Source organism: Coregonus clupeaformis, chromosome 36 (genome assembly GCF_020615455.1).
Source record: "Coregonus clupeaformis isolate EN_2021a chromosome 36, ASM2061545v1, whole genome shotgun sequence".
In the NCBI taxonomy this organism is placed as follows: Eukaryota; Metazoa; Chordata; class Actinopteri; order Salmoniformes; family Salmonidae; genus Coregonus; species Coregonus clupeaformis.
This window is the reverse complement of record NC_059227.1, coordinates 3294208-3320406: the sequence shown is the minus strand read 5'-3', so window position 1 is coordinate 3320406 and position 26199 is coordinate 3294208. Positions and strand designations below refer to the sequence as shown.

Here is a 26199-nt window from a genome sequence, read left to right as displayed (position 1 = left end):
ATGGGAGAACCTTCCAGAAGGACAACCATCTCTGCAGCATTCTACCAATCAGGCCTTTATGGTAGAGTGGCCAGACGGAAGCCTCTCCTCAATAAAAGGCACATGACAGCCCGCTTGGAGTTTGCCAAAAGGCACCTAAAGAACTCAGACCATGAGAAACAAGATTCTCTGGTCTGGTGAAAGCATTATTGAACTCTTTGGCCTGAGTGCCAAGCGTCACGTCTGGAGGAAACCTGGCACCATCCCTACGGTGAAGCATGGTGGTAGCAGCATCATGCTGTGTGGATGTTTTTCAGCGGCAGGGACTGGGAGACTAGTCAGGATCGTGGGAAAGATGAACGGAGCAAAGTACAGACAGATCTTTGATGAAAACCTGCTCCACAGCGCTCATGACCTCAGACTGGGGCGAAGGTTCACCTTCCAACAGGACAACGACGCTAAGCACACAGCCAAGACAACGCAGGGGTGGCTTCGGGACAAGTCTCTGAATGTCATTGAGTGGCCCAGCCAGAGCCCAGACTTGAACCTGATCTAACATATCTGGAGAGACCTGAAAATAGCTGTGCAGCAACGCTCCCCATCCAACCTGAAAGAGCTTGAGAGGATCTGCAGAGAAGAATGGGGGAAACTCCCCAAATACAGATGTGCCAAGCTTGTAGCGTCATACCCAAGAAGACTCAAGGCTGTAATCACTGCCAAAGGTGCTTCAACTAAGTACTGAGTAAATGGTCTGAATACTTATGTAAATATACATTTGCAAAAAAATCTAACAACCTGTTTTTACTTATCATTATGGGGTATTGTGTGTAGATTAATGAGGAAAGAAACACATTTTTATCAATTTTAGAATAAGGCTGTAACGTAACAAAATGTGGAAAAAGTCAAGGGATCTGAATACTTTCCGAATGCATTTAAACACTCAGTGTAGGCTACAATACTGAAAACCATTGAATACAACAATCATGTCTCTGTCGCTAACAAATACAGACATGCATGGTAACTATAATTTACTCCAAAGGCAAAGCACTATATGCAAATAAAGTAGAATAAATTCTCAAGTTGAATTGTATGTTCACTCATCCTAAAATTCAAAGTTGAGTGAATATACAATTCAACTTGAGAATGTATGTTGGTTCAGCTATAGGCCTAAATGTTGAGCGAACTCGCAATCCTTTTGCCGCTGGTTGCCTTACTATTGTACGTTGAATCATTTTTTTTTTTACAGTGCTCTTATGCCTCTATTACAAGGCTCAAAATCGATCCTTCCTAAAAAAATAAGAGCACAGGTTGCGAGATCAAAAGTTACTAGTAGTACTACTGCTACTGTATCTGTTGATGCCTCCAGGAAAGAGTGAGTCTGAAACATACTTGGCTGCTCATGTTCAGTAGATAGACATAAAGTTAATAATCAAATGATATTTCAGCCATTTTCCCCATAAACCAGTAGCACAGTAGGCTAAAGTCCAGATGTGTACCAGCCAGGATATTAGGAGGGGGGCATGCAGAGATATTTCCATTTTAAATTCATATGACTAGAATATGCAGTCAAAATTACTGCCTCAGAGCTTCTAGTGTTAAGTGCCTATCAGAAAGGCTACACAGTTTACAGATTTGGTGTAATTCTACCATTCCATTGGTCTTTTTCTGCCCTATGCTTTACCAGCAGGTGGTCAGTCAGTCAGTCAAAGTTTAGTTTCACTCTTAACACAAACAGATGGTACCTGTTGTAGCCAACTAGGGCAGGGTGGATGGATACAGGAAGTCAATAGAACCACCCAAACCTCTGCTCTTCCCCAGCTGCCCTATGGCAGATAGAGTCAACAGAGGCATGCTCTGCCTAACAGTCATTCATTAATAGGAGCTATGGATCCTTTTGTAACATATTATTGCCACAAACATGCAGCAGACACGCACATGCAAGCACAGTACACACACACCCACACACTATTTTCTAGTCACTTTTACCCCTACCTACAGTACATGTACATATTACCTCAATCACCTCAACTACCTCTTACCCCCAGCACATTGACTTAGTACCGGTACTCCTTGTATATAGCCTCGTTATTGTAATTTTATTGTGTTACTCTTTTTTTTTTTTTTTTTTACTCTGCATTTTTGGAAAAGGGCTCATAAGTAAGCATTTCACGGTAAAGTCTACACCTGTTGTATTTGGCGCATGTCACAAATACAATTTGATTGATTGACACACACATGTGAATGGCAAGTTTGTGTGTGTCAGACAAAGGAAGCATAAAACACAAGCCTGGAAAAAGTGCAGGTGTGTGTCTGTGAGAGACAGAGGGACAGAGAGAGAGAGAGGTCTTACAGTTAGCATCTATGAATGATTTACCGTAGTAGGATAATTTTTGTTATTGCAAAGCAATTTTTTCATGTTAGACGCAGTGAGTGGAAATGTCCCCTAAGCGCGCACCCATGCTACCCGGGGATCCAGTGAAAGCCAACATATACAAATTGTCAGTGGCGAGTCAGAATCCGCTACTCACCACACCCGAGCGAGAGTCGTGCGCACGACCTGTCAACGAATTATGAGAGTGGAGCGTATATTCGATGAGTTTGGACACTTCAAAAGGTAGGCTACCAAGAACAATAATGACATTTTCAAAATATTTATTGCGTTGAATCAGTATATCCCTACTATCATAAACTATCAGAATCTGTCCTGTTCACTCGACCACCCTCCCTAGGTATATGATGACCGTACACCCTCTTATAGTCAAAATTGTTATTTTTTTGAAATAGCTCTATGAGGATTATGGTTCTATTTATGGTTAGCCTACATAGTATCCCTAAATATGGCAGCCCTTATAGTAGATGTTTCTTTCTTTCTCTCTGCAAACAAAATACAGCAGTTTTCTTCCTTCTTCAAGTTGGTATGAACTTGCTTTTCGAGAGACGGGTGTGTAGTGCATTGCATCATTGGCGCGTTAAAATTGTATAAACATTCTCCGTTAGAATATATATATATATTTTTTTCATTCTCACTATGTAACCATAACACTTTAAATGTGTTTAGGGGACAGATTGGAGTGGCAGCAAGACTAAACTTTTGATGGTTGAGTATTTGCCATGTAACAAAATGTGGAAAAAGTCAAGGGATCTGAATACTTTCTGAAGGCACTGTACTAGGCGCACTTGAAATGTTTGGATTTTTTGCATATGGAGATTTTTTTTGTTGTTAGGCTACTTTATAAGAATGCATGCATCAATTATGTTGGATAATAATGGTTTCATTCCTTTGATGCACACTGTAAGACTAACTTCAACAGGAAAACTGTAGAATGCAGGGTAAAATACCTTAAATGTATTTTACAGAATTAATGCTGTAGATTGCATGGCATTATGGGTAAAATGCTGAAAAATACTGTTATTAACTGTAATTGGAAGCCTCCTGTAAAAATTACTCTAACATACTGCATTTCTTTACAGTAATAGCTTATGCCTACTGTAGATTCAAATGTTCAGTTCCATGCGCCAACATCATGTCGGGTGAAATGCATGAAGCTCAGACTATTTTAGTAAATATCTTCTTGAAAGGGCAGTGAAATGGAATAATATTTTCAGCAGCTGCTGACTTCTCTCTCCTGGATGCTCTCCTGCCCATTGTGTGTTTAAGCGCCTCTGAACCCCCTTACCCCAAATAGATTTGTCCCGATCATAGATCTAGGATTGTACCCAATCCCAATTTTAACTCCATCTCCATCTTCCTCTCTCTCTTTGTCTCTCTCCCCCAACACCCACCCCACACACACAGGCACACAATATGTTCTGAATTAGTGTTGTAATTATGCTCTTCTTTGGTTACATACACTTTTTAAAGTATTGTTGTTTTTACAGTATTATACAATAAAACTAACAGCTATTAATTATTTACAGTAAATTGCCGTGAATCGCAACGCACTCTGGGTGATTTTAGGAGTAACTGGTCAATTATACTGTAAATTCCAATGAAACGTTGGTTTAACAGTACATTACTCTAAATAAGTACTGTATTTCAAATGGTACTGTAATTCCACCCCACAGAATACAGTACCCTACCATATTTTTGGAGCACCAAAAACCTTTTCACCACTAGTGGGTGCATGGTATTTCTGTGCTCATTAACATATATTTTGAGGCGTGTCTTTGTAAGAGGCTACATTTGTTGCACCCGTGAGTGAGAATGCTGTACCAATTTAACTGATATGTGGTAGTAGTGCCTCAACAATTAAATGTGTTTAAAGAACAGAATGGAGTGGCAGCAAGACTAAAACTTTTAATGGTTGAGAATTTGCCATGTCCTTGGTCTGTTTTGCAAGTTTGGAAGCTTTTATTAAAGCTGCGGTATCTAACTTTGGGGCGACCTGACTAAATTCACATAGAAATGGTTGTTATAGATCTGTCATTCTTATTGAAAGCAAGTCTAAGAAGCGGTAGATCTGTTCTATGTGTGGTATTTCTATTCTTTCCGTTCTTAAGTTTCATTTTTGCGTCTTTTACTTTCGGTTTTGTACACCAGCTTCAAATAGCTGAAAATACAATATTTTTGGTAATGGAGAATATAGTTCACAGCGGTTTAGATGGTACGATGATTCTCTACACTATACTTGCTTGTTTTGTCACATAAACTAACATTTTAGAGTTTTAGCAACCAGGAAATGGCTGAGCGATTTCTGCATAGTGCATTTTTACGGTCTCTAAATGTACAAGTGATATTAAACACCAAATATTCATATTATTTTTGTATATTATTTAATATGCAGTAATATGAAAACACATTACCTAGGAGCCAACCTGCTTGCACCAATCCCATGCAATTACAGTTAAATACTGTAAAATACAAACACCTCAATGAATTACATTCATCCAGTTATTCATTAAATTTATCGTAAAAATATTACAGTAAGAGTATTGGTACACTAACACTGATTACCATAATATGCTGTACTGTAAATTTACAGCATTATACTGGCAGCAGAGTTTCCAGCAAATTACTGTAATTATATAATACAGCTGTGTTGCTGTAACGATTACAGTAAAATTCTGTATTGTATAATACAGCATTGTTGTTCTTAGTGTAAAACATTTGACAGCATCCTAACCCATTCATAGACGCTAACTATCTTTAGCACCTATTGACGATAGTATCTTCTGGCTGGGGGAGTTTTGTTGCGAGCCTCGACGCTCGTTCTGAGCGTTAAAACAAATTGCTTGCGAGAAAACATAAGGAACATATATTTTATATCAGCAAGAAATAATAATGTAAAAAAGGTAAAATTACTACACACCTTTATAGGGTTTGGGTTCTAATAATATTAATATGCCGTTTAGCAGAATTTTTTATCCAAAGCGACTTACAGTCATGTGTGCATACATTTTTACGTATGGTTAGTGTTCCCACACCGCTATATCTCCATGCTACAGTGCTTGTTTACGGAAGACAGACAGAGGACATAGGCGGCCACCTGTGCTAATTAGCTATCTAGCATGCTCAGAACACCTGTGTGTAAGCGTAACTTGGGAGGAAGTGTAGTTTGTCATCTGGAGGCACACACAGCGTATGGATCTGTGAAAAGCTGCTACATTAAGTGTATATTTTTTATTTGAAGGATTCTTTCTCGCTGATATGAAAGATAAGGGGCATATCAGCATATGTTTCGAAAACCGTTTTGCAAGTGATGATTATTGACATTTCTAAATGTTAAAACACAGCCTCGGAATTGTAGTTCACACGCAGCCAACCGTGGACAAAGCTAAGCGCTGAAAACCCTACAGAAGGGTTTTCAAGAGCTAACAGCATCCCTACTGTAAAGCTAAATTACAGTATTTAACTGGCAACTTAACTGGTTTTACAGTGCAACTTCCTCATGTTATCCTTTTATTGAACCCCTTGATTCTCCTCTTCTCTCTCCCTCTCCACCTCCTCTCCGCCTCCTAGGTTCCAGGCATGTCTGTACTTTGCTGCTGTCTTCCAGGCCATAGCCTGCGGAATCCACTACCTGGCCTCTGTGTTCCTCGTGGAGAGGCCAAGCTTCGTCTGCGCTCCGCCCGGTAACATCACTGACGTCCTGTATGGGAACCACACTGGTGCCTCTCTAGAGGAGGTGCTACCATTCTTCAAACCGGCGAACGGGCCCTTGGTGGTGCGAACGGCGGAAGGCAAACAGTGGGAGCTTAGCACCTGCCAGTGCACTCAGCGGATTAACCCCACAGACTTTACCTACGAGCAGGTCGTCAACAGCACGACGGAAAAGTGTGACGGGAACTACCATTACGTGTATGACCACAGTGAGGTGTATCAGAGCATCGTGACGGACTGGGACCTGGTGTGTGACAGGGAATGGCTGGCCAAGCTGTGTCAGCCCACCTTTATGATGGGGGTGCTGGTCGGAGCACTGGTGTTCGGGGACATCGCTGATAGGTAAGAGTAGCTCTCCCCACCTACCTAATCCCAAATATGGGGATCATGTCTGCCCCCTGCAGGGTCCCTGTGCAATGGAGAACCTTGATAACTGGAAGGGTGTCGATGACAAAACATGGGTGTCATCATCAGTGGTGTAGAGCAATTTGTTTTATGTGAGGGAGCGCAAAGAAAAAGTAAATGACATCATAATTTCCTCAATCAACATTTGTATCAACAGATGTAGCCAATTGCATAGCTTATCATACTGTAAAATGCATCCTCCAATTGCAAAGTCTGCCTACGCCCACACATACTGTTTTATTTTTAATAAGCTCAAACACCAAGTTAGGCATAGGCTACCTCATTTCAAAATAGGCCATCATCACCGTCAATCGGGAATGATAATTCTTCAAGTTTTACCGGTGAAACATCCAAACTGCATTTCCATGCCAATCATTTGATTGATCTCAATTAGTTTCATGGGAATATGCATTCCTTGAATTACTGTTTCGTGAGAGAATTAGAGCAGATGGTGTTAACAAACTATTAGCGTTTCTTGTATTTTGTTTCAATCAAAGCATATATCCTGCCTAGTGGCACACTGATGAGTTTTGGCGCATGAGAAAAAATTCAACTATTCAGCTTCAGCTAACCATCCTAAAATCTCATTAGAAATGATTAAGTGTTTTTGGTGTAACAGTAACGTTATAGGCCTGCTCTGCTTTGGTATTATATTCGGTTCTGTAAAATACAAATGAATCATTATGTGATCTTGCGAGACATTGATTCAGTTTTGATTTAACTTTACTAAACGAGCACCATTGTGAGAAGTGATAATCTTCTATTTGTAATAATAATAATAAGTGATGAGTAGGACTATTAGGCGTAGGCAACAGATCTTAATGAGATGTTATTTTAAGCGATTGGAGGGCACTTCGTGGTGCTGAAAGGACAGCGCCTGGATTGTATAATGATGTTAAAGAAATAGAACCAACTTGTGGTGCTGAAGGATAGCTGGAGGAACAAGTTCAGGAACAAACAACAATAATATGCAGTAGGCCTATAGCCTAATAGGCCTATGACTACGTGGTATAGCTGTTTGTAGACTGTAGCCTAATGTAAATACAGATACATACAGCTTAAAGGGAAACTTCACCGCTAGACACTATTTGGGATGATTTTCCTGTCTCTCTACATAAAATAACTACATGAGAGAACGCCAAGAGTGTGCAAAGCTGTCATCAAGGCAAAGTATGTCTATTTGAAGAATCTCAAATATAAAATATATGTTGATTTGTTTAACACTTTTTTGGTTACTACATGATTCCATATGTGTTATTTTATAGTTTTGATGTCTTCACTATTATTCTACAATGTAGAAAATAGTAAAAATAAAGAAAAACCCTGGAATGAGTAGGTGTTCTAAAACGTTTGACCGGTAGTGTACATGTACAAAATCTAGCAATATCTATAGCACAATTCAGTTGTGAGCATACTAGGCATTCTATATTATACTACAACATCAGTCTAACTGAATATGGATTATGTGCTGGTTGAATGTTCCAGGCAGGTTCCAGAATGTTCTTAAGCTGGTGAACATCTTCTTCTGTTGGGTAATGGCAGCTGGTTTAGCAAGCTTTGGCGCTGTGGTGATGTTGGCAGGGATGTTGGGTTTGGGAGGCTGTGACTCTGGCTCATTATAGACAACCATCTGATAATTTCTGCGCTCCACAGCCAGGTTGACAAGCCTCTCGTACACTTTTTTCACCACACACTGCTTCGTCCTCTTGCAGAATATTTGTTTGTATAGCAAGTCTCCTGGAAATACATGAAGACTGATCATGAGAATGTGTAAAACATGAAGACTGATCATATTTATTTGGTTTGCCATTCTATCATATTTCATAACATTTTAGTGGTAATTAATGATTTATTTACAAGTTATCAGAAATAGTTTTCCAGAAATAGTTTTACCAGCTCCAGCAGCACTTCATCCCTGGTCATCATTTTACTTTTGGAGTAACTAACAATACTGTAACATACCTCTGGATGAAACGGTCGGTCACTCGGTCGGACAGTCTGTGTAGTGCAGAAGAAGGGTACCCCATCAGTGCCGTAGCACAGTTTCACAGGCCCCCCACGAGGTCCGAGCAAGGCCCCCCCTTTTGCCATGGGGCAGAGAGACAAATGTGCAGTTTTATAGCTAATCTCATGCTATTTTAAACATTTTGCCATGAGGCTGAGAGAAAATGTTGTTGTTTTAGAGCTATATATTTGACTTAATATTAACACAATTTGAAATATATATTTTGATAGACCAAAGTATCAGCTATCACACCAAGTAAAGGAACAACCTCCTAATTTTTTTGCAATTAACTGGATTTATGTCAACTCTGTCAGACACCATAAAAGGTATTTAATTTTTACCATTGTTGTCAAACAAGTGTTTAAAGCCTTGATTGTTTAATTTTAACATTCTATTTAATACACATTTCCAAACGTATTATGTTTTGTTTTATAGCACTATTAAATGCTCCAGGGCTAATTTTGTTAGCATTTTGACATGTTTTTCTAGATTTCAAACATAGAGCAACATTTATAAAGCAAACATCCCTTAGGTCTATCACAGCAAATACTGTATTTCAATTGTTTAAGCATATGTTGCAGAACAGTGATTACAATATTTTTAAACAATATTGAAAAAAAAATAGATCTTAAGGGTCTTAAGGGTTAGCCATCAGTGACGTAGTTGACAAGCCACTGACAGAGTTGACAACAGATATCACAGCAGACATATTTTTGCCTCTAAAAATAAAAGTTCAATACACACATTTGTAAAATATGGAAAATTATTCATTTGAAAATCCCCAATAAAAACATAACCATGCTAGCAGATCTTTCAGCACTAGTTAGAAAAAAATCTGACAGAGTTGATGTTTTACGGAGTTGACAAAACTTGCATTTTTATTTTTTATTCAAGTGGTATACATATAGCAAATAATATTTTCCTCAGTTGCTTTATGACTCTAAAACCTAATTAAATGTAACATATTTGAACCAAAATTCATATTGTATTCTAATCTATCAGGCGGATGGAGTTGACAGTTTATGGTTGTGACCATGGTGATTCCAATATTGTTTGTTTAAATCTATCAAAAGTAGAGAACTTTACAAACGATGAGTGATCTTGTTGCACTACATGTAATGAAGAGGGTCCTTATGGTATACAGTGCATTCGGAAAGTATTCAGACCCCTTGACTTTTTCCACATTTTGTTACATTACAGCCTTAATGTAAAATTGATTAAATTGTTTTTTCACTCATCTATCTACACACAATACCCCATAATGATCAAGCAAAAACAGTTTTTTTTGCAAATGTATTGAAAAAAAAAAAGGAAATATCACATTTCCATAATTATTCAGACCCTTTACTCAGTACTTTGTTAAAGCACCTTTGGCAGCGATTACAGCATTGTGTCTTCTTGGGTATGACGCTACAAGCTTGGCACACCTGTATTTGGGGAGTTTCTCCCATTCCTCTCTGCAGATCCTCTCAAGCTCTGTCAGGTTGGATGGGGAGCGTCGCTGCACAGCTATTTTCAGGTCTCTCCAGAGATGTTCGATCGGGTTCAAGTCCAGGCTCTGGCTTGGCCACTCAAGGACATTCAGAACTTGTCCCGAAGCCACCCCTGCATTGTCTTGGCTGTGTGCTCATGGTCGTTGTCCTGTTGGAAGGTGAACCCACCCCAGTCTGAGGTCTTGAGTGCTCTGGAGCAGGTTTTCATCAAGGATCTCACTGTACTTTGCTCCATTCATCTTTGCCTCGATCCTGACTAGTCTCCCAGTCCCTGCCGCTGAAAAACATCCCCACAGCATGATGCTGCCACCACCATGCTCCACCGTAGGGATGGTGCCAGGTTTCCTCCAGACGTGACGCTTGGCATTCAGGCCAAAGAGTTCAATCTTGGTTTTATCAGACCAGAGAATCATGTTTCTCATGGTCTGAGAGTCCTTAGGTGCCTTTTGGCAAACTCCCTGACCAAGGGCCTTCTCCCCCTGATTTCTCAGTTTGGCCGGGCGGCCAGCTCTGGGAAGAGTCTTGGTGGTTCCAAACATCTTCCATTTAAGGGGACCTTCAATGCTGCAGAAATTTTTTGGTACTCTTCCCCAGATCTGTGGCTCAACACAATCCTGTCTTGGAGCTCTACGGACAATTCCTTTGACCTCATGGCTTGGTTTTTGCTCTGACATGCATTGTCAACTGTGGGACCTTATATAGAAAGGTGTGTGCCTTTCCAAATCATGTCCAATCAATTGAATTTACCACAGGTGGACTCAAATCAAGTTGTAGAAACATCTCAAAGATGATTAATGGAAACAGGATGCATCTGAGCTCGATTTCGAGTCTCATAGCAAAGGGTCTGAATACTTATGTAAATAAGGTATTTCAGTTTTTTATTTATAATAAATTAGAAAACAATTCTAAAAACCTGTTTTCGCTTTGTCATTATGGGGTATTGTGTGTAGATTGATGAGGAAAGAAATTAATGTAATCCATTTTAGAATAAGGCTGTAACGTAACAACATGTGGAAAAAGTCGAGGGGTATGAATACTTTCTGAATGCACTGTATCTGACCCTGCTCATTCCCGATTAATTTAGGATTCTGATGGAGTCAACCAAATTTCCGGACACATCTTTTAGTAATCAATGTTTTGAGAAAAATATTATTTAAAGTCACAGAGGGCTATTGCAAGAAACTACATACGATAATTATTCAGTTAATATCAATTTTTGCCAGTTTTTAGAAAACTCTTTTGGAGAGTTTGAAATTGGGATCTTTGCTCCGGAGAATGGCATTTCCAGACATAGAGCAAACATGGGAATTAATAATATCGAAAGTATCTAGAAAATACTATAAACATAAAGTTTCCCTGCCAGACAAGCACAAGGAGCATAGAGATGTAGTGAGCGGTGATGAGTGAGGGGAAGAGGGATACAGGGATGGTATGGAGGTCTGTTGCAAGCTATGAGCGCAGAGTTTATGGGTGAGGGGAGAGGGGTGATGATTGAGGGGAAGATAGAGCAATAGATGGTATGGAAGTCTATTTTAAGTAATGAGTGGTATATGAGGAGTGCCGAGGTTATGGGTGAGGGGAGAGGGGTGAGAGGTGACCGTTGAGTAAGGAGGGGTGAAGAGGATATAGGTGAGGGGTTAGGGGTGAGGGTTTATTCTCAGCAGGTCCTTAGAACATCCTTGTTTCTCAAACACGAAACAGGCGAACAGAGTGTGAGAGTGTGTGTTTGGATAGCAGTGAGTGTGTGCCAGTTCAGAGAGTTGTTCCCGTCAAGACTCTTGGGACAGTGGGGACATATCAAGTCACCTGGCAGGCTAACATCCAGTTGTCCAGCAGGGGAGGAGAGGCCTGCCAAGGCCAGTGGAGGTCCATGGGTCTAGCTAGGGTCTGGGTCTGGGTGTCCTTTGTCCAGAGAATAGGGCACTCAGTTGAACCCCTCATGCCCACAAACCCAAAGCGTTTGCTGGGTTGAGGAGAGATGGTGTGTCCCACTCCCTACTGTATCATCATGGGCTGCTGGATAGTTTGAATGTCTATTTCAAGCCTGGCCTCAGAGCCATACGAAATATACTTTACGTATTTCTGAGCACCTCCAAGATGTATGATACCTATTAATGGTCTAGTTACTTGAGACAGAAATGAAAGTAGGGTGGTTGGTCGGGGAAGATGGGTGGGCATAATCCGCGACAGTCTAGTAGGGAGGTTGGTAGGGTAGGATGGGTGGGCGTAATCCGCGACAGTCTAGCAATCTAAAGGTTGCATGTTCCAGTCATGTCGGGGACAACTGTAGCATTTTAGCTAACCGTTCCCCTAACACTTATTTGAAACTTAACCCAATTCACCTAAACTGCTACGTAAATTCACCTAACCTTTGTCGTTTTAGTTTTCTAAACCTTTGTCGTAACCGCCAACATATATTCTCCCCGTAATTCTCCTTTTGTTACTGCGCAATAAGCAACCTGGTCTCAGATAAAGACATGCAATACTATACATTCTCCAAAATGTATGACTAGGTAAGTCATCCAATTCTTATGCTATTGTACGACCGGGTAAACCGTATGACACTAGACGTCCTCTAATTCTTATATATAGTATAGCATAGCATTATAAGACTACATCCTTTGTATTCAGTGGAACTAAACAAACTGCTACTTTCAGACTCACACACTGGGGCAGTATGCATGCATCATCAGCCAACTTGTTCATTGATTTGTTTTATTTGGTCTGGAGTCACATGCAAATCACATACTCATTCACACAAACACCTATAAACTCAGCAACTCCTGTTGTGTAGTGATACTAGCGATGTGAAATTTCAACCCAAACTGCTCCCAGGGCTGCTGCTCCCAGCTTGTGTCTACCAGTATTTCAACCAATATTTGTTCTGGATCAATGCCATGAGTCACGTGCAGACACAAACCTTCTATGTGGCAATGTGCAATTCCCAGTCAACAATACAATGCTCCTTATTTATATTTTAGCAGAGGAGCAATTATGGTTAAGTGCCTTGCTCAAGGGCACATCGCCAGATTCTTCACCTAGTCAGCTCAGGGATTCAAACCAGCGACCTTTCGGTTACTGGCCCAATGCTCTTAACTACTAGGCTACCTGCCACCCAAGGTATTATTTCACTCATCATATGAGCTTGTGTGACATTAAACCGTTTTCTCTCAACTCTTCCCATGTCGTCAGCTACAGTAAATAGCAGAGGGCCTCTTCTGAAAATACAGGAAGTATGTCATTAAAACCTATGGCTCCCCACAAAATAAACTCAGCAAAAAAAGAAACGTCCCTTTTTCAGGACCCTGTCTTTCAAAGATAATTCGTAAAAATCAGAATAACTTCACAGATCTTCATTGTAAAGGGTTTAAACACTGTCTCCCATGCTTGTTCAATGAACCATAAACAATTAATGAACATGCACCAGTGGAACGGTCGTTAAGACACTAACAGCTTACAGACGGTAGGCAATTAAGGTCACAGTTATGAAAACTTAGGACACTGACTCTGAAAAACACCAAAAGAAAGATGCCCAGGGTCCTTGCTCATCTGCGTGAATGTGCCTTAGGCATGCTGCAAGGAGGCTTGAGGACTGCAGATGTGGCCAGGGCAATAAATTGCAATGTCCGTACTGTGAGACGCCTAAGACAGCGCTACAGGGAGACAGGACGGACAGCTGATCGTCCTCGCAGCGGCAGACCACGCGTAACAACACCTGCACAGGATCAGTACATCCGAACATCACACCTGCGGGACAGGTACAGGATGGCAACAACAACTGCCCGAGTTACACCAGGAATGCACAATCCCTCCATCAGTGCTCAGACTGCCCGCAATATGCTGAGAGAGGCTGGACTGAAGGCTTGTAGGCCTGTTGTAAGGCAGGTCCTCACCAGACATCACCGGAAACTACGTCGCCTATGGGCACAAACCCACCGTCGCTGGACCAGACAGGACTGGTAAAAAGTGCTCTTCACTGAGGAGTCGCAGTTTTGTCTCACTAGGGGTGATGGTCGGATTCACATTTGTCGTCGAAGGAATGAGCGTTACACCGAGGCCTGTACTCTGGAGCGAGAACGATTTGGAGGTGGTGGGTCCGTCATGGTCTGGGGCGGTGTGTCACAGCATCATCGGACTGGGCTTGTTGTCATTGCAGGCAATCTCAACGCTGTGCGTTACAGGGAAGACATCCTCCTCCCTCATGTAGGCTCATCCTGACATGACCCTCCAGCATGACAATGCCATCAGTGTCACGATCGTCATACACAGAGGACCAAGGCGCAGCGTGGAATGCGAACATACTTTTAATTTGAATGATCACACAAACAAAACAACAAACGATACGAAACGTGAAGTCCTTGGTTACAATACAAACCATACGGAACAAGATCCCACAACACACTGTGGAAAACAGGCTGCCTAAGTATGGTTCCCAATCAGAGACAACAAGCAACAGCTGATACACGTTGCCTCTGATTGAGAACCACACCGGCCAACATAGAAACAAATGAACTAGAATATAACCCTAGCACACAAAACACATAGAAACAACACACCCTGGCTCAACATAACAGAGTCCCAGAGCCAGGGCGTGACAATCAGCCATACTGCTCGTTCTGTGCGTGATTTCCTGCAAGACAGGAATGTCAGTGTTCTGCCATGGCCAGCGAAGAGCCCAGATCTCAATCCCATTGAGCACGTCTGGGACCTGTTGGATCGGAGGGTGAGGGCTAGGGCCATTCCCCCCAGAAATGTCCTGTCATAGTCCCGTGTAGCTCAGTTGGTAGAGCATGGCGTTTGCAACGCCAGGGTTGTGGGTTCGTTTCCCACGGGGGACCAGTATGAAAATGTATGCACTCACTAACTGTAAGTCGCTCTGGATAAAAGCGTCTGCTAAATGACTAAAATGTAAATGTAAATGTCCGGGAACTTGCAGGTGCCTTGGTGGAAGAGTGGGGTAATATCTCACAGCAAGAACGGGCAGCTGGTGGCCACATTATTGACCCCCCCTTTGTTCAGGGCCACATTATTTCATTTCTGTTAGTCACATGTCTGTGGAACTTGTTCAGTTTATGTCTCAGTTGTTGAATCTTGTTATGTTCATACAAATATTTACACATGTTAAGTTAGCTGAAAATATACGCAGTTGACAGTGAGAGGATGTTTCTTTTTTTGCTGAGTTTACTATAAGTGTGTACTATGGTAGGAATACTATAATATTCACTGTGGTGTTTTAGCTGACTTTACTGTACGTTTCACTGCGGCAAAAACACTACAGTAAATATTGTAGTATACTGTAGTATTTACAGTTTACTATAGTATAAATACTGTTGTAAAAAAATAGTAGTATATACAATAGTAATTACTATAGTGTTTTTGCCGACTGTAGTATACTGTAGCATTTCATTATATTGTGTAGCATGCTGTATCATAAATAAACTTTGAATTGATTAGCTTAACACATGGTTACAATATGCCCTATTACAGAATAAAAGAAAACAGAGAGGTGAACTATCAATTCATTTTATTTATTTGCATAGATTAAACATGCTATCAAATCAATTGACCAAGTAGTGAACATAAATCATTACTACGTAGAATTTGTTTTAAAACGACCATAAAATCAAGCTTTTGGTGTGGTGTATTCATGTACTGTAGTATTTACTGTAGTGTTTTTGTGGACTGCAGCATACTGTAGTATTTACTATAGTGTTTTTTAGGGACATTGTATTATCTTTGACATAGAAGTTGGGGGTATCTCCTTGAGGAACGCTACGGGAGAAATACTAAAATAAATTGTATTCCATAACCTGTAGGTAGGTAGGTAGGTAGGTAGGTAGGTAGGTAGGTAGGTTGGTAGGTAGGACTGTGTGCTGAACAGAGTTATACTGTAACCTGTAGGGAACACAATATATGGTCTATACTTGGCATGTAGGTTTCTCACTTACGGGTGGCACAAATTGGGGTATGGGGGAGGGGAATGGACAGGGTATATGCAAATTGAATACTGTAGTATTTGCTATAGTAAAACAATTTAACGTGTTTTTTTGTGTGGATAAAACTGTAGTATTTACTATAGTATATTACAGTATACTACACAATTCTATACTAAGTACTACACATGATCAAGGGATATCACCGTGTGTAGTATAGTATTCTACAGTATACTATAGTTTACTACAAAATTCTATAGTAAGTACTGTAGTATTCTATAGTAAACTGTAGTATTTTTTAAAATGTGGATTAGTCAATGAGTATGACAGTCAACCACAACACAGGCCTTTGTTCAACTATTCAAATATAGACCCTAACAAGAAATCCGAACTTTTCTCCCTCCCTGTCCCTATCCCTGTCTCTATCCCTGTCTCTCTCTCTCTACATTTCTCTCTCTCAGGGTTGGCAGACGGAGGGTCCTGATGATCACCAGCCTCTGCCAGTTTGTGTTTGGTGTAAGCGTGGCATTCACGGGAAACTACTACCTATTTATGGTCATCCGCTTCCTGCTCGCCATGGTAAGTGTGTGTGTGTGTGTGTGTGTGTGTGTGCGTGTGTGTGTGCGTGTGTTTGTGTGTTTGTGTGTGTGTGTGTGTGTGTGTGTGTGCGCGCGTGTAAGAGCCTAATTATAAACACATGTGGAGTGAAATGTAGTGTAAGGAATGCAGGATGACGTAAGGAGACACTCAATGAAATAATATTTTATGGCCAAATCCAAACTTGAGACATGCACTTTACTTGAAATCTCAGAATAATCTCCCATAAACATACAGTAATTGTATGCTGAATGTAGAAGTTGTGGATTATTAGTGCAAATCTCAAGTTGGTAGCAGTTATATACATTAGTTAGTATTCATCCAGTATTTGTATTTGTTAGTATTTGATTATGTGCCTAAGAGGAATATCAGGTCGTACTAGCCCTATGTTGTGCCTCTCTCTCTCTCTCTCTCTCTCTCTCTCTCTCTCTCTCTCTCTCTCTCTCTCTCTCTCTCTCTCTCTCTCTCTCTCTCAATTCAAGGGGCTTTATTGGCCTTGGTCAGGGAGGTTATAAACAAAAGTGAAATAAACACTCACTCTCTCTATGTCTCTCTCTCTCTCTTTACGTTTTAATTTCTCCCTTCCACCTCTGCCCTGAGCAGAAGTCCTACAGCTGTTGCTTTTCACTAAGGCAAAATGTACAGTGCCCTCTGTAAGTATTGGGACAGTGAAGCATTTTTTCTTCTTTTGGCTCTATACTTCAAAAGTTTGGATTTTAAATCAAACAATGACTATGAGGTTAATGATGATTGACAAAGTTACAAATGCACAAATCATACCCCCAAGAAATGCTAACCTCTCACCATTACAATAACAGAGGAGGTTAGCATTTTGGGGGGGTATGATATTTGTGCGTCTGTAACTTTGTCAACCATCATTATTCACGATTCATTCAGGATTATCCGTAATCATGGTAGCATCCACATTAATGTAGAAGTGTTTAGAAACATATTATATTCTTATTTACAATAAAAGTGACTCCAAAATGACACAATACATTATTTACCATTAATTTCTATTGGGTACAAAATAATCTGAAACACAACCAAAACAAACAGCAAATGCATCCAACAAATTTGTAGAGTCAGAAGCTTGATGTAGCTATTGTATGCTGTGAGTATGGGACCAAATACTTACATTTTTATTACTTTAATACACATATAACTGAATTTGTCCCAATACTTTTGCGGCCCTAAAATGTGGGGACTATGTACAAAAACTGCTTTAATTTCTAAACAGTTCACCTGATATGGATGAAATACCCTCAAATTAAAGCTGCTTGGACGTCATTGTCCTGTTGGAAGGTGAACCTTCGCCCCAGTCTGAGGTCCTGAGCGCTCTGGAGCAGGTTTTAATCAAGGATCTCTGTACTTTGCTCCGTTCATATTTCCCTCGATCCTGACTAGTCTCCCAGTCCCTGCCGCTGAAAAACATCCCCACAGCATGATGCTGCCACCACCATGCTTCACCGTAGGGATGGTGACAGGTTTCCTCCAGACGTGACACTTGGCATTCAATCTTGGTTTCATCAGACGAGAGAATCTTGTTTCTCATAATCTGAGAGTCCTTTAGGTGCCCTTTGGCAAACTCCAAGCGGTCTGACATGTGCCTTTTACTGAGGAGTGGCTTCCGTCTGGCCACTCTACCATAAAAGCCTGATTAGTGGAGTGCTGCAAAGATGATTGTCCTTCTGGAAGGTTCTCCATGCTCTGGACACTACGCTGACAGACACAGCAAACCTTCTTGCCACAGCTCGCATTGATGTGCCATCCTGGATGAGCTTCACAACCTGAGCCACTTGTGTGGGTTGTAGACTCCGTCTCATGCTACCACTAGAGTGAAAGCACCGCCAGCATTCAAAAGTGACCAAAACATCAGCCAGGAAGCATAGGAACTGAGAAGTGGTCTGTGTTCACCACCTGCAGAACCACTTCTTTATTGGGGGTGTTTTGCTAATTGCCTATAATTTCCACCTGTTGTCTTTTCCATTTGTACAACATCATGTGAAATGTATTGTCAATCAGTGTTGCTTCCTAAATGGACAGTTTGATTTCACAGAAGTGTGATTGACTTGGAGTTACATTGTGTTGTTTAAGTGTTCCTTTTATTTTTTTGAGCAGTGTACTTTTTATGGACACAGTCAATTTTACAGGTGTGTCCAAACTTTTGACTGGTACTGTATATACAGTTGAAGTCAGAAGTTTACATACACTTAGGTTGGAGTCATTAAAACTTGTTTTTCAACCACTATAACTATAGTTTTGACAAGTCGGTTAGGATGCTGCCACCCCCGTGCTTCATGGTTGGGATGTTGTTCTTCAGCTTCCAAGCCCCCCTTTTTCCTCCAAACATAACAATGGTCATTATGGCCAAACAGTTCTATTTTTGTTTAATCAGACCAGAGGACATTTCTCCAAAAAGTACGATCTTTGTCCCCATGTGCAGTTGCAAACCGTAGTCTGGCTTTTTTTATGGCGGTTTTGGAGCAGTGGCTTCTTCCTTGCTGAGCGGCCTTTCAGGTTATGTCGATATAGGACTAGTTTTACTGTGGATATAGATATGTACCTGTTTCCTCCAGCATCTTCACAAGGTCCTTTGCTGTTGTTCTGGGATTGATTTGCAGTTTTCGCACCAAAGTACATTCATCTCTAGGAGACAGAACGCGTCTCTTTCCTGAGCGGTATGACCGCTGCATGGTCCGATGGTATTTATACTTGCGTACTATTTTTTGTACAGATGAACGTGGTACCTTCAGGCTTTTGGATATTGCAGCTTTCCACTACATGTTAGAATATTGCTGCTAGGACTTGCTTCCATTCAGCCACAAGAGCATTAGTGAGGTGGGGCACTGATGTTGGGCGATTAGGCCTGGGTCGCAGTTTCAATTCATCCCAAAGGTGTTCAATGGGGTTAAGGTCAGGGCTCTGTGCAGGCCAGTGAAGTTCTTCCACACCGATATCGACAAACCATTTCTGTATGGACCTTCCCCAAACTGTTGCAACAAAGTTGGAAGCACAGAACCGTCTAGAATGTCATTGTATGCTGTAGCATTAAGATTTCACTTCACTGGAACTGAGTGGCCTAGTCCGAACCATGAATAATAGCCCCAGACAGTTGGCACTATGCATTCGGGCAGGTAGCGTTCTCCTGGCATCCGCCAAACCCAGATTCGTCCGTCAGACTGCCAGATGGTGTGATTCATCACTCCAGAGAATGTGTTTCCACTGCTCCAGAGTGAAATTGTGACTCCAGCTGATGCTTGGCATTGCGCATGGTGATCTTAGACTTGTGTGCGGCTGCTCGGCAATGGAAGCCCATTTCATGAAGCTTCCAACAAATAGTTTTTGTGATGACTTTGCTTCCAGAGATGGTTTGGAACTCATTAGTGATTGTTGCAACCGAGGAAATACTTTTTTACTCGCTTCGCGCTTCAGCACTCTTCGGTCTTGTTCTGTGAGCTTGTGTTAGCTTGCCTACCACTTCGCGGCTGAGCCGCTGTTGCTCCTAGACGTTTCCACTGCACAATAACAGGACTTACAGTTGACCGGGGCAGCTCTAGCAGGGCATAAATTTGACAAACTGACTTGTTGGAAAGGTGGCATCCTATGATGGTGCCATGTTGAAGGTAACTTTGCTCTTCAGTAAGGCCATTTTACTGCCAATGTTTGGCTATATAGATTACATGGCTGTGTACTCGATTTTTATACACTTGTCAGCAACGGGTGTGGCTGAAATAGCCAAATCCACTAATTTGAAAGGGTGTCCACATACTTTTTGTATATATATATATATATATATATATATATATATATATATATATATATATATATATATACTGTATGTGATGGGATGTATAGACATTATGGACAGTATGTGGATAGAATATGTAGTATATCTGTAGGATAGGTAGGATATAATAGTATATACAGTATACAGCAATAGTTGAATAGGATAGCATTGACTAGACTACAGTATATACAGTGGGGGAAAAAAGTATTTAGTCAGCCACCAATTGTGCAAGTTCTCCCACTTAAAAAGATGAGAGAGGCCTGTAATTTTCATCATATGTACACGTCAACTATGACAGACAAAATTAGAAAAAATCCAGAAAATCACATTGTAGGATTTTTAATGAATTTATTTGCAAATTATGGTGGAAAATAAGTATTTGGTCAATAACAAAAGTTTCTCAATACTTTGTTATATACCCTTTGTTGGCAATGACACAGGTCAAACGTTTCTGTAAGTCTTCACAAGGTTTTCACACACTGTTGCTGGTATTTTGGCCCATTCCTCCATGCAGATCTCCTCTAGAGCAGTGATGTTTTGGGGCTGTCGCTGGGCAACACGGACTTTCAACTCCCTCCAAAGATTTTCTATGATGTTGAGATCTGGAGACTGGCTAGGCCACTCCAGGACCTTGAAATGCTTCTTACGAAGCCACTCCTTCGTTGCCCGGGCGGTGTTTTGGGATCATTGTCATGCTGAAAGACCCAGCCACGTTTCATCTTCAATGCCCTTGCTGATGGAAGGAGGTTTTCACTCAAAATCTCACGATACATGGCCCCATTCATTCTTTCCTTTACACGGATCAGTTTTCCTGGTCCCTTTGCAGAAAAACAGCCCCAAAGCATGATGTTTCCACCCCCATGCTTCACAGTAGGTATGATGTTCTTTGGATGCAACTCAGCATTCTTTGTCCTCCAAACACGACGAGTTGAGTTTTTACCAAAAAGTTATATTTTGGTTTCATCTGACCATATGACATTCTCCCAATCCTCTTCTGGATCATCCAAATGCACTCTAGCAAACTTCAGACCGGCCTGGACATATACTGGCTTAAGCAGGGGGACACGTCTGGCACTGCAGGATTTGAGTCCCTGGCGGCGTAGTGTGTTACTGATGGTAGGCTTTGTTACTTTGGTCCCAGCTCTCTGCAGGTCATTCACTAGGTCCCCCCGTGTGGTTCTGGGATTTTTGCTCACCGTTCTTGTGATCATTTTGACCCCACGGGGTGAGATCTTGCGTGGAGCCCCAGATCGAGGGAGATTATCAGTGGTCTTGTATGTCTTCCATTTCCTAATAATTGCTCCCACAGTTGATTTCTTCAAACCAAGCTGCTTACCTATTGCAGATTCAGTCTTCCCAGCCTGGTGCAGGTCTACAATTTTGTTTCTGGTGTCCTTTGACAGCTATTTGGTCTTGGCCATAGTGGAGTTTGGAGTGTGACTTGTTTGAGGTTGTGGACAGGTGTCTTTTGTACTGATAACAAGTTCAAACAGGTGCCATTAATACAGGTAACGAGTGGAGGACAGAGGAGCCTCTTAAAGAAGAAGTTACAGGTCTGTGAGAGCCATAAATCTTGCTTGTTTGTAGGTGACCAAATACTTATTTTCCACCATAATTAGCAAATAAATTCATAAAAAATCCTACAATGTGATTTTCTGGAGAAAAAAAATCTCAATTTGTCTGTCATAGTTGACGTGTACCTATGATGAAAATTACAGGCCTCTCTCATCTTTTAAAGTGGGAGAACTTGCACAATTGGTGGCTGACTAAATACTTTTTTCCCCCACTCTACATATGAAATGAGTAAAACAGAATTTAAGCATTATTCAAGTGACCAGTGTTCCATTATTAAAGTGGCCAGTGATTCCATGTGTATGAACATAAGGCAGCAGCATCTAAGGTGCAGGGTTGAGTAACCGGGTGGTAGCCGGCTAGTGACAGTGACTAAGTTCAGGGCAGGGTACTGGGAGGAGGCCGGCTGGTGATGGCTATTTAACCGTCTGATGGCCTTGAGATAGAAGATGTTTTTCAGTCTCTCTGTCCCAGCTTTGTTGCACCTGTACTGACCTCGCCTTCTGGATGATAGCGGGATGAACAGGCTGTGGCGCGGGTGGTTGATGTCCTTAATGATCTTTTTGGCCTTCCTGTGACATCTGGTGCTGTAGGTGTCCTGGAGGGCAGGCAGTGTGCCCCCGGTGATGCCCCCCTCTGGAGAGCCCTGCGGTTGAGGGCAGTGCAGTTGTCGTACCAGGCGGTGATACAGCTCGACAGATTGCTCTCGATGGTGCATCTGTAAAAGTTTGTGAGGGTTTTAGGGGCCATGCTGAATTTCTTCAGCCTTCTGAGGTTGAAGAGGCGCTATTGCGCCTTCTTCACCACACTGTCTGTGTGGGTGGACCATTTCAGATGATCAGTAATGTGTACACTGAGGAACTTGAAGCTTTTCACCTTCTCCACTGTGGCCCTGTAGAGGTCGAGTGGAGGTGCTGTTTCCTACCTTCACCACCTGGGGGCGGCCCGTCAGGAAGTCCAGGACCCAGTTGCACAGGGCGGGGTTCAGACCCAGGGCCCCGAGCTTAATGATGAGCTTGGAGGGTCTTATGGTGTTGAAGTCTGAGCTGTAGTCAATGAACAGCATTCTTACATAGGTATTCCTCTTGTCCAGATGGGATAGGGCAGTGCGATGGCGATTGCATCGTCTTTCGATCTATTGGGGTGGTATACAACTAGAAGTGGGTCTAGTGTGTCAGGTAAGGTGGAGGTGATATGATCCTTAACTAGCCTCTCAAAGCACTTCATGATGATAGAAGTGAGTGCTACGAGGCGATGGTCGTTTAGTTACCTTTGCTTTCTTGGGTACAGGAGCAATGGTGGACATCTTGAAGCAAGTGGGGACAGCAGACTGGGATAGGGAGATATTGAATATGTCCGTAAACATGTTTGCGCATGCTCCTGTGTGTGCCCAGTGGGTGCGTTGTAGTCACATGCCTCTGTGGGCCAGCCCTATTGAAGAATAGCTGATCATCAGCAGAATAGCTCATGGAAGAGCTACACATATGATCACGTTTAAAATACCTTTTTGAAAACAAAAAGCATAACCAAAAGAAAATGTCGTGACAATGTGACTGTGTGCATGTGTGTAAATATTTACTGTATGTGTATAGGTCTATGGACTGTATGTGTTTGTATGAGTGTCTTCCTCTCTCCATCTGGATGCAAAGCAGTCAGCCTTAGATAATGTTGATATGGCTAGCCTGGGCTAGTATCTGGGTCATTCTAATTGATCTACAGTAGATTCTAACTACAGTCTGATCTCAGGGTCCGTTTACTAAATACAGGATAAGTGGATAAGTTACATGAGACTTGTTTTCAGGCATTAGACTAACTTTCTGCATCAACAGTAACGCAAGTGTGTGTGTGTGTGTGCGCGTGCGTGCATGTGTGTGTAACCTATATGTGATCAGCATTTGAAGCTCTGCGTTGTGTCCCCTTTGTTGATCTAATTGAAATGTTCCCTCCTTCCCTCTCTCTCCGCAGGTGTCCAGCGGCTACCTTGTGGTGGTGTTTGTGTACGTGACCGAGTTCACCGGCAACAAGGTGCGCACGTGGACGTCCATGCACGTGCACGCCGCCTTCGCCGCAGGCGTCATGATGGTGGCGATCACGGGCTACCTAGTGCGCACCTGGTGGATCTACCAGATCATCCTCTCCACCTGCACCTCGCCCTTCCTCTTCTTCTGCTGGAAGTTTCCCGAGACACCCTTCTACCTGATGGCTAAGGGGAGGCTCCAGGAGACCCAGGTCCTGCTGGATTCCATAGCCCGCTTCAACGGCCTGGAGCCTGGCCGCCTGAGGGCTGAGGACCTCCTGGAGCCCCAGGAGGTTCTGCTGGAGAAGGAGGTGGCACCGGGGAGAGCCCAGCCAGCGGAGCCCGAGAGAAAGCTGAGCATCCTGGACCTGTTTGGGACATGGAGGATGGCCTGGAGGACAGTGACAGTGTGGGCAGTGTGGTTCATTGGCAGCCTGGGCTACTACGTCTTCTCCCTGGGCTCCGTCAACCTGGGGGGCAACCAGTACATCAACCTCTTCCTGGCTGGTGAGAGGGGGGATGGGGGGTTGGGTTGTGTGTGTGTGTGTGTAATAAGAGAGGGAGGGCTAGGGGGGTTGAAAGGGCATGTGTTCACGGTTGTACACCTGCACATGTGTGGCTGTGGGTGGGGCATGTGTACTGTATGTACTGTATGTACTATGGGTGTGCGTGCTTATTATAGCAACCTGGTCTCAGAGCATGTACTATTATTCTGACACTCCATTTAGTATGATACACTATATATACAAAAGATAATTAGAGTTACCAGCCTCAGAAATTGCTGCCCAAATAAATGCTTCACAGAGTTCAAGTCACAGACACATCTCAACATCAACTGTTCAGAAGAGACTGTGTGAATCAGGCCTTCATGGTCGAATTGCTGCAAAGAAACCAAGATGGCCATTCCAAGATGGCGAAGTAGTGCAGTCCTGTTTCTGTCGTGTGTCTGTAAATAGCCTGTAAATACCCTGTTTTTTTGTATTTTTCGTACATGTTTCCCTATCAGACTTTTCATCCTTCTACAAAATATACTTTCCTGCAACCCGCCTCACTCAATGTGGAACGGATTCTATTGTTGACTTACCTTTGTCTAGAATCTAGAATCTCCAGTTGAAACTAGCTAGCCAGTTTCAGCTAACTAGCTACTTGCTATTAGCCACAGCTAGCGGTGTTTCACTCAGAACATTGGATTTTTTTCCGCGGGATTAATTTTAATCACTGGACATTGATCACCGGATATTCGGCCAGTCTGCACAGCGCGTTATCGACCCAGAACATATCAGTTTTTCCGCCGGAATCACTGAATCACTGGACCTTTAACTCCGGATTCATCGCTACCAGCTGGCTACAACAAAACGGACGCTGTGGTCTGGCTAATCATCCTGAGCTAGGCCCATCTCCCGGCTATCTACCTCTTTGTCAACCGGACGGGACCACCTAGTGTTGACACGGAGCCCCGCCGATCCTACACGACTGGTCTGCCGACGAAATCGTCTGATGTGGTTACGACGTTAACCACGAAGATTCCATCCATCTGCTAGCCCCTGGCCCGCTAGCACACGCTATCCGTGGCCTCTTACTCACTAAACTGAACTAGCTACTGAACTAGCTACTTGCTATTAGCCACAGCTAGCGGTGTTTCACCCAGAACCTTGGATTTTTTTCCGCGGGATTAATTTTAATCACTGGACATTGATCACCGGATATTCGGCCAGTCTGCACAGCGCGTTATCGACCCAGAACATATCAGTTTTTCCGCCGGAATCACTGAATCACTGGACCTTTAACTCCGGATTCATCGCTACCAGCTGGCTACAACAAAACGGACGCTGTGGTCTGGCTAATCATCCTGAGCTAGGCCCATCTCCCGGCTATCTACCTCTCTGTCAACCGGACGGGACCACCTAGTGTTGACACGAAGCCCCGCCGATCCTACACGACTGGTCTGCCGACGAAATCGTCTGATGTGGTTACGACGTTAACCACGAAGATTCCATCCATCTGCTAGCCCTTACTAGCCCCTGCTAACCCTCTTACTCACTAGCGCTTCACCACCGGACCTTATGATAACTCAGCTATACAGCTGATATCTGCTGGACTGTTCCTTTTACGGTACTACATCCTGTTTATGTTTAGCCTCAGCCCAAACATGGTTAGTTTATTGTTGTTTCGGTTATTTCTAATTGTACTATATCACTGTAGACCCCCAGCCTAGCTAAACCTGCCTTAGATAGCTATTTTGTCCCTCCCCCATACACTCAGAGACCGACTCAATTGATGCCTCTAGAGATACTATCTCTTTCATTGT

At 42.4% G+C, this 26199-nt stretch overlaps 1 protein-coding gene across 1 annotated transcript in view; it reads left to right on the top strand.

The window, feature by feature from the left end:
- Positions 1 to 2342: 2342 nt before the first annotated feature.
- Positions 2343 to 26199, top strand: part of LOC121552948 (solute carrier family 22 member 16) — a 60310-nt gene continuing 36453 nt past the window's right edge. The window contains exons 1-4 of the mRNA XM_041866061.2: positions 2343 to 2593; positions 5939 to 6421; positions 16377 to 16494; positions 23840 to 24398. Coding sequence (XP_041721995.2) covers positions 2550 to 2593; positions 5939 to 6421; positions 16377 to 16494; positions 23840 to 24398 — 1204 coding nt within the window. The 5' untranslated portion in view covers positions 2343 to 2549. The remainder of the gene's footprint in view (positions 2594 to 5938; positions 6422 to 16376; positions 16495 to 23839; positions 24399 to 26199) is intronic.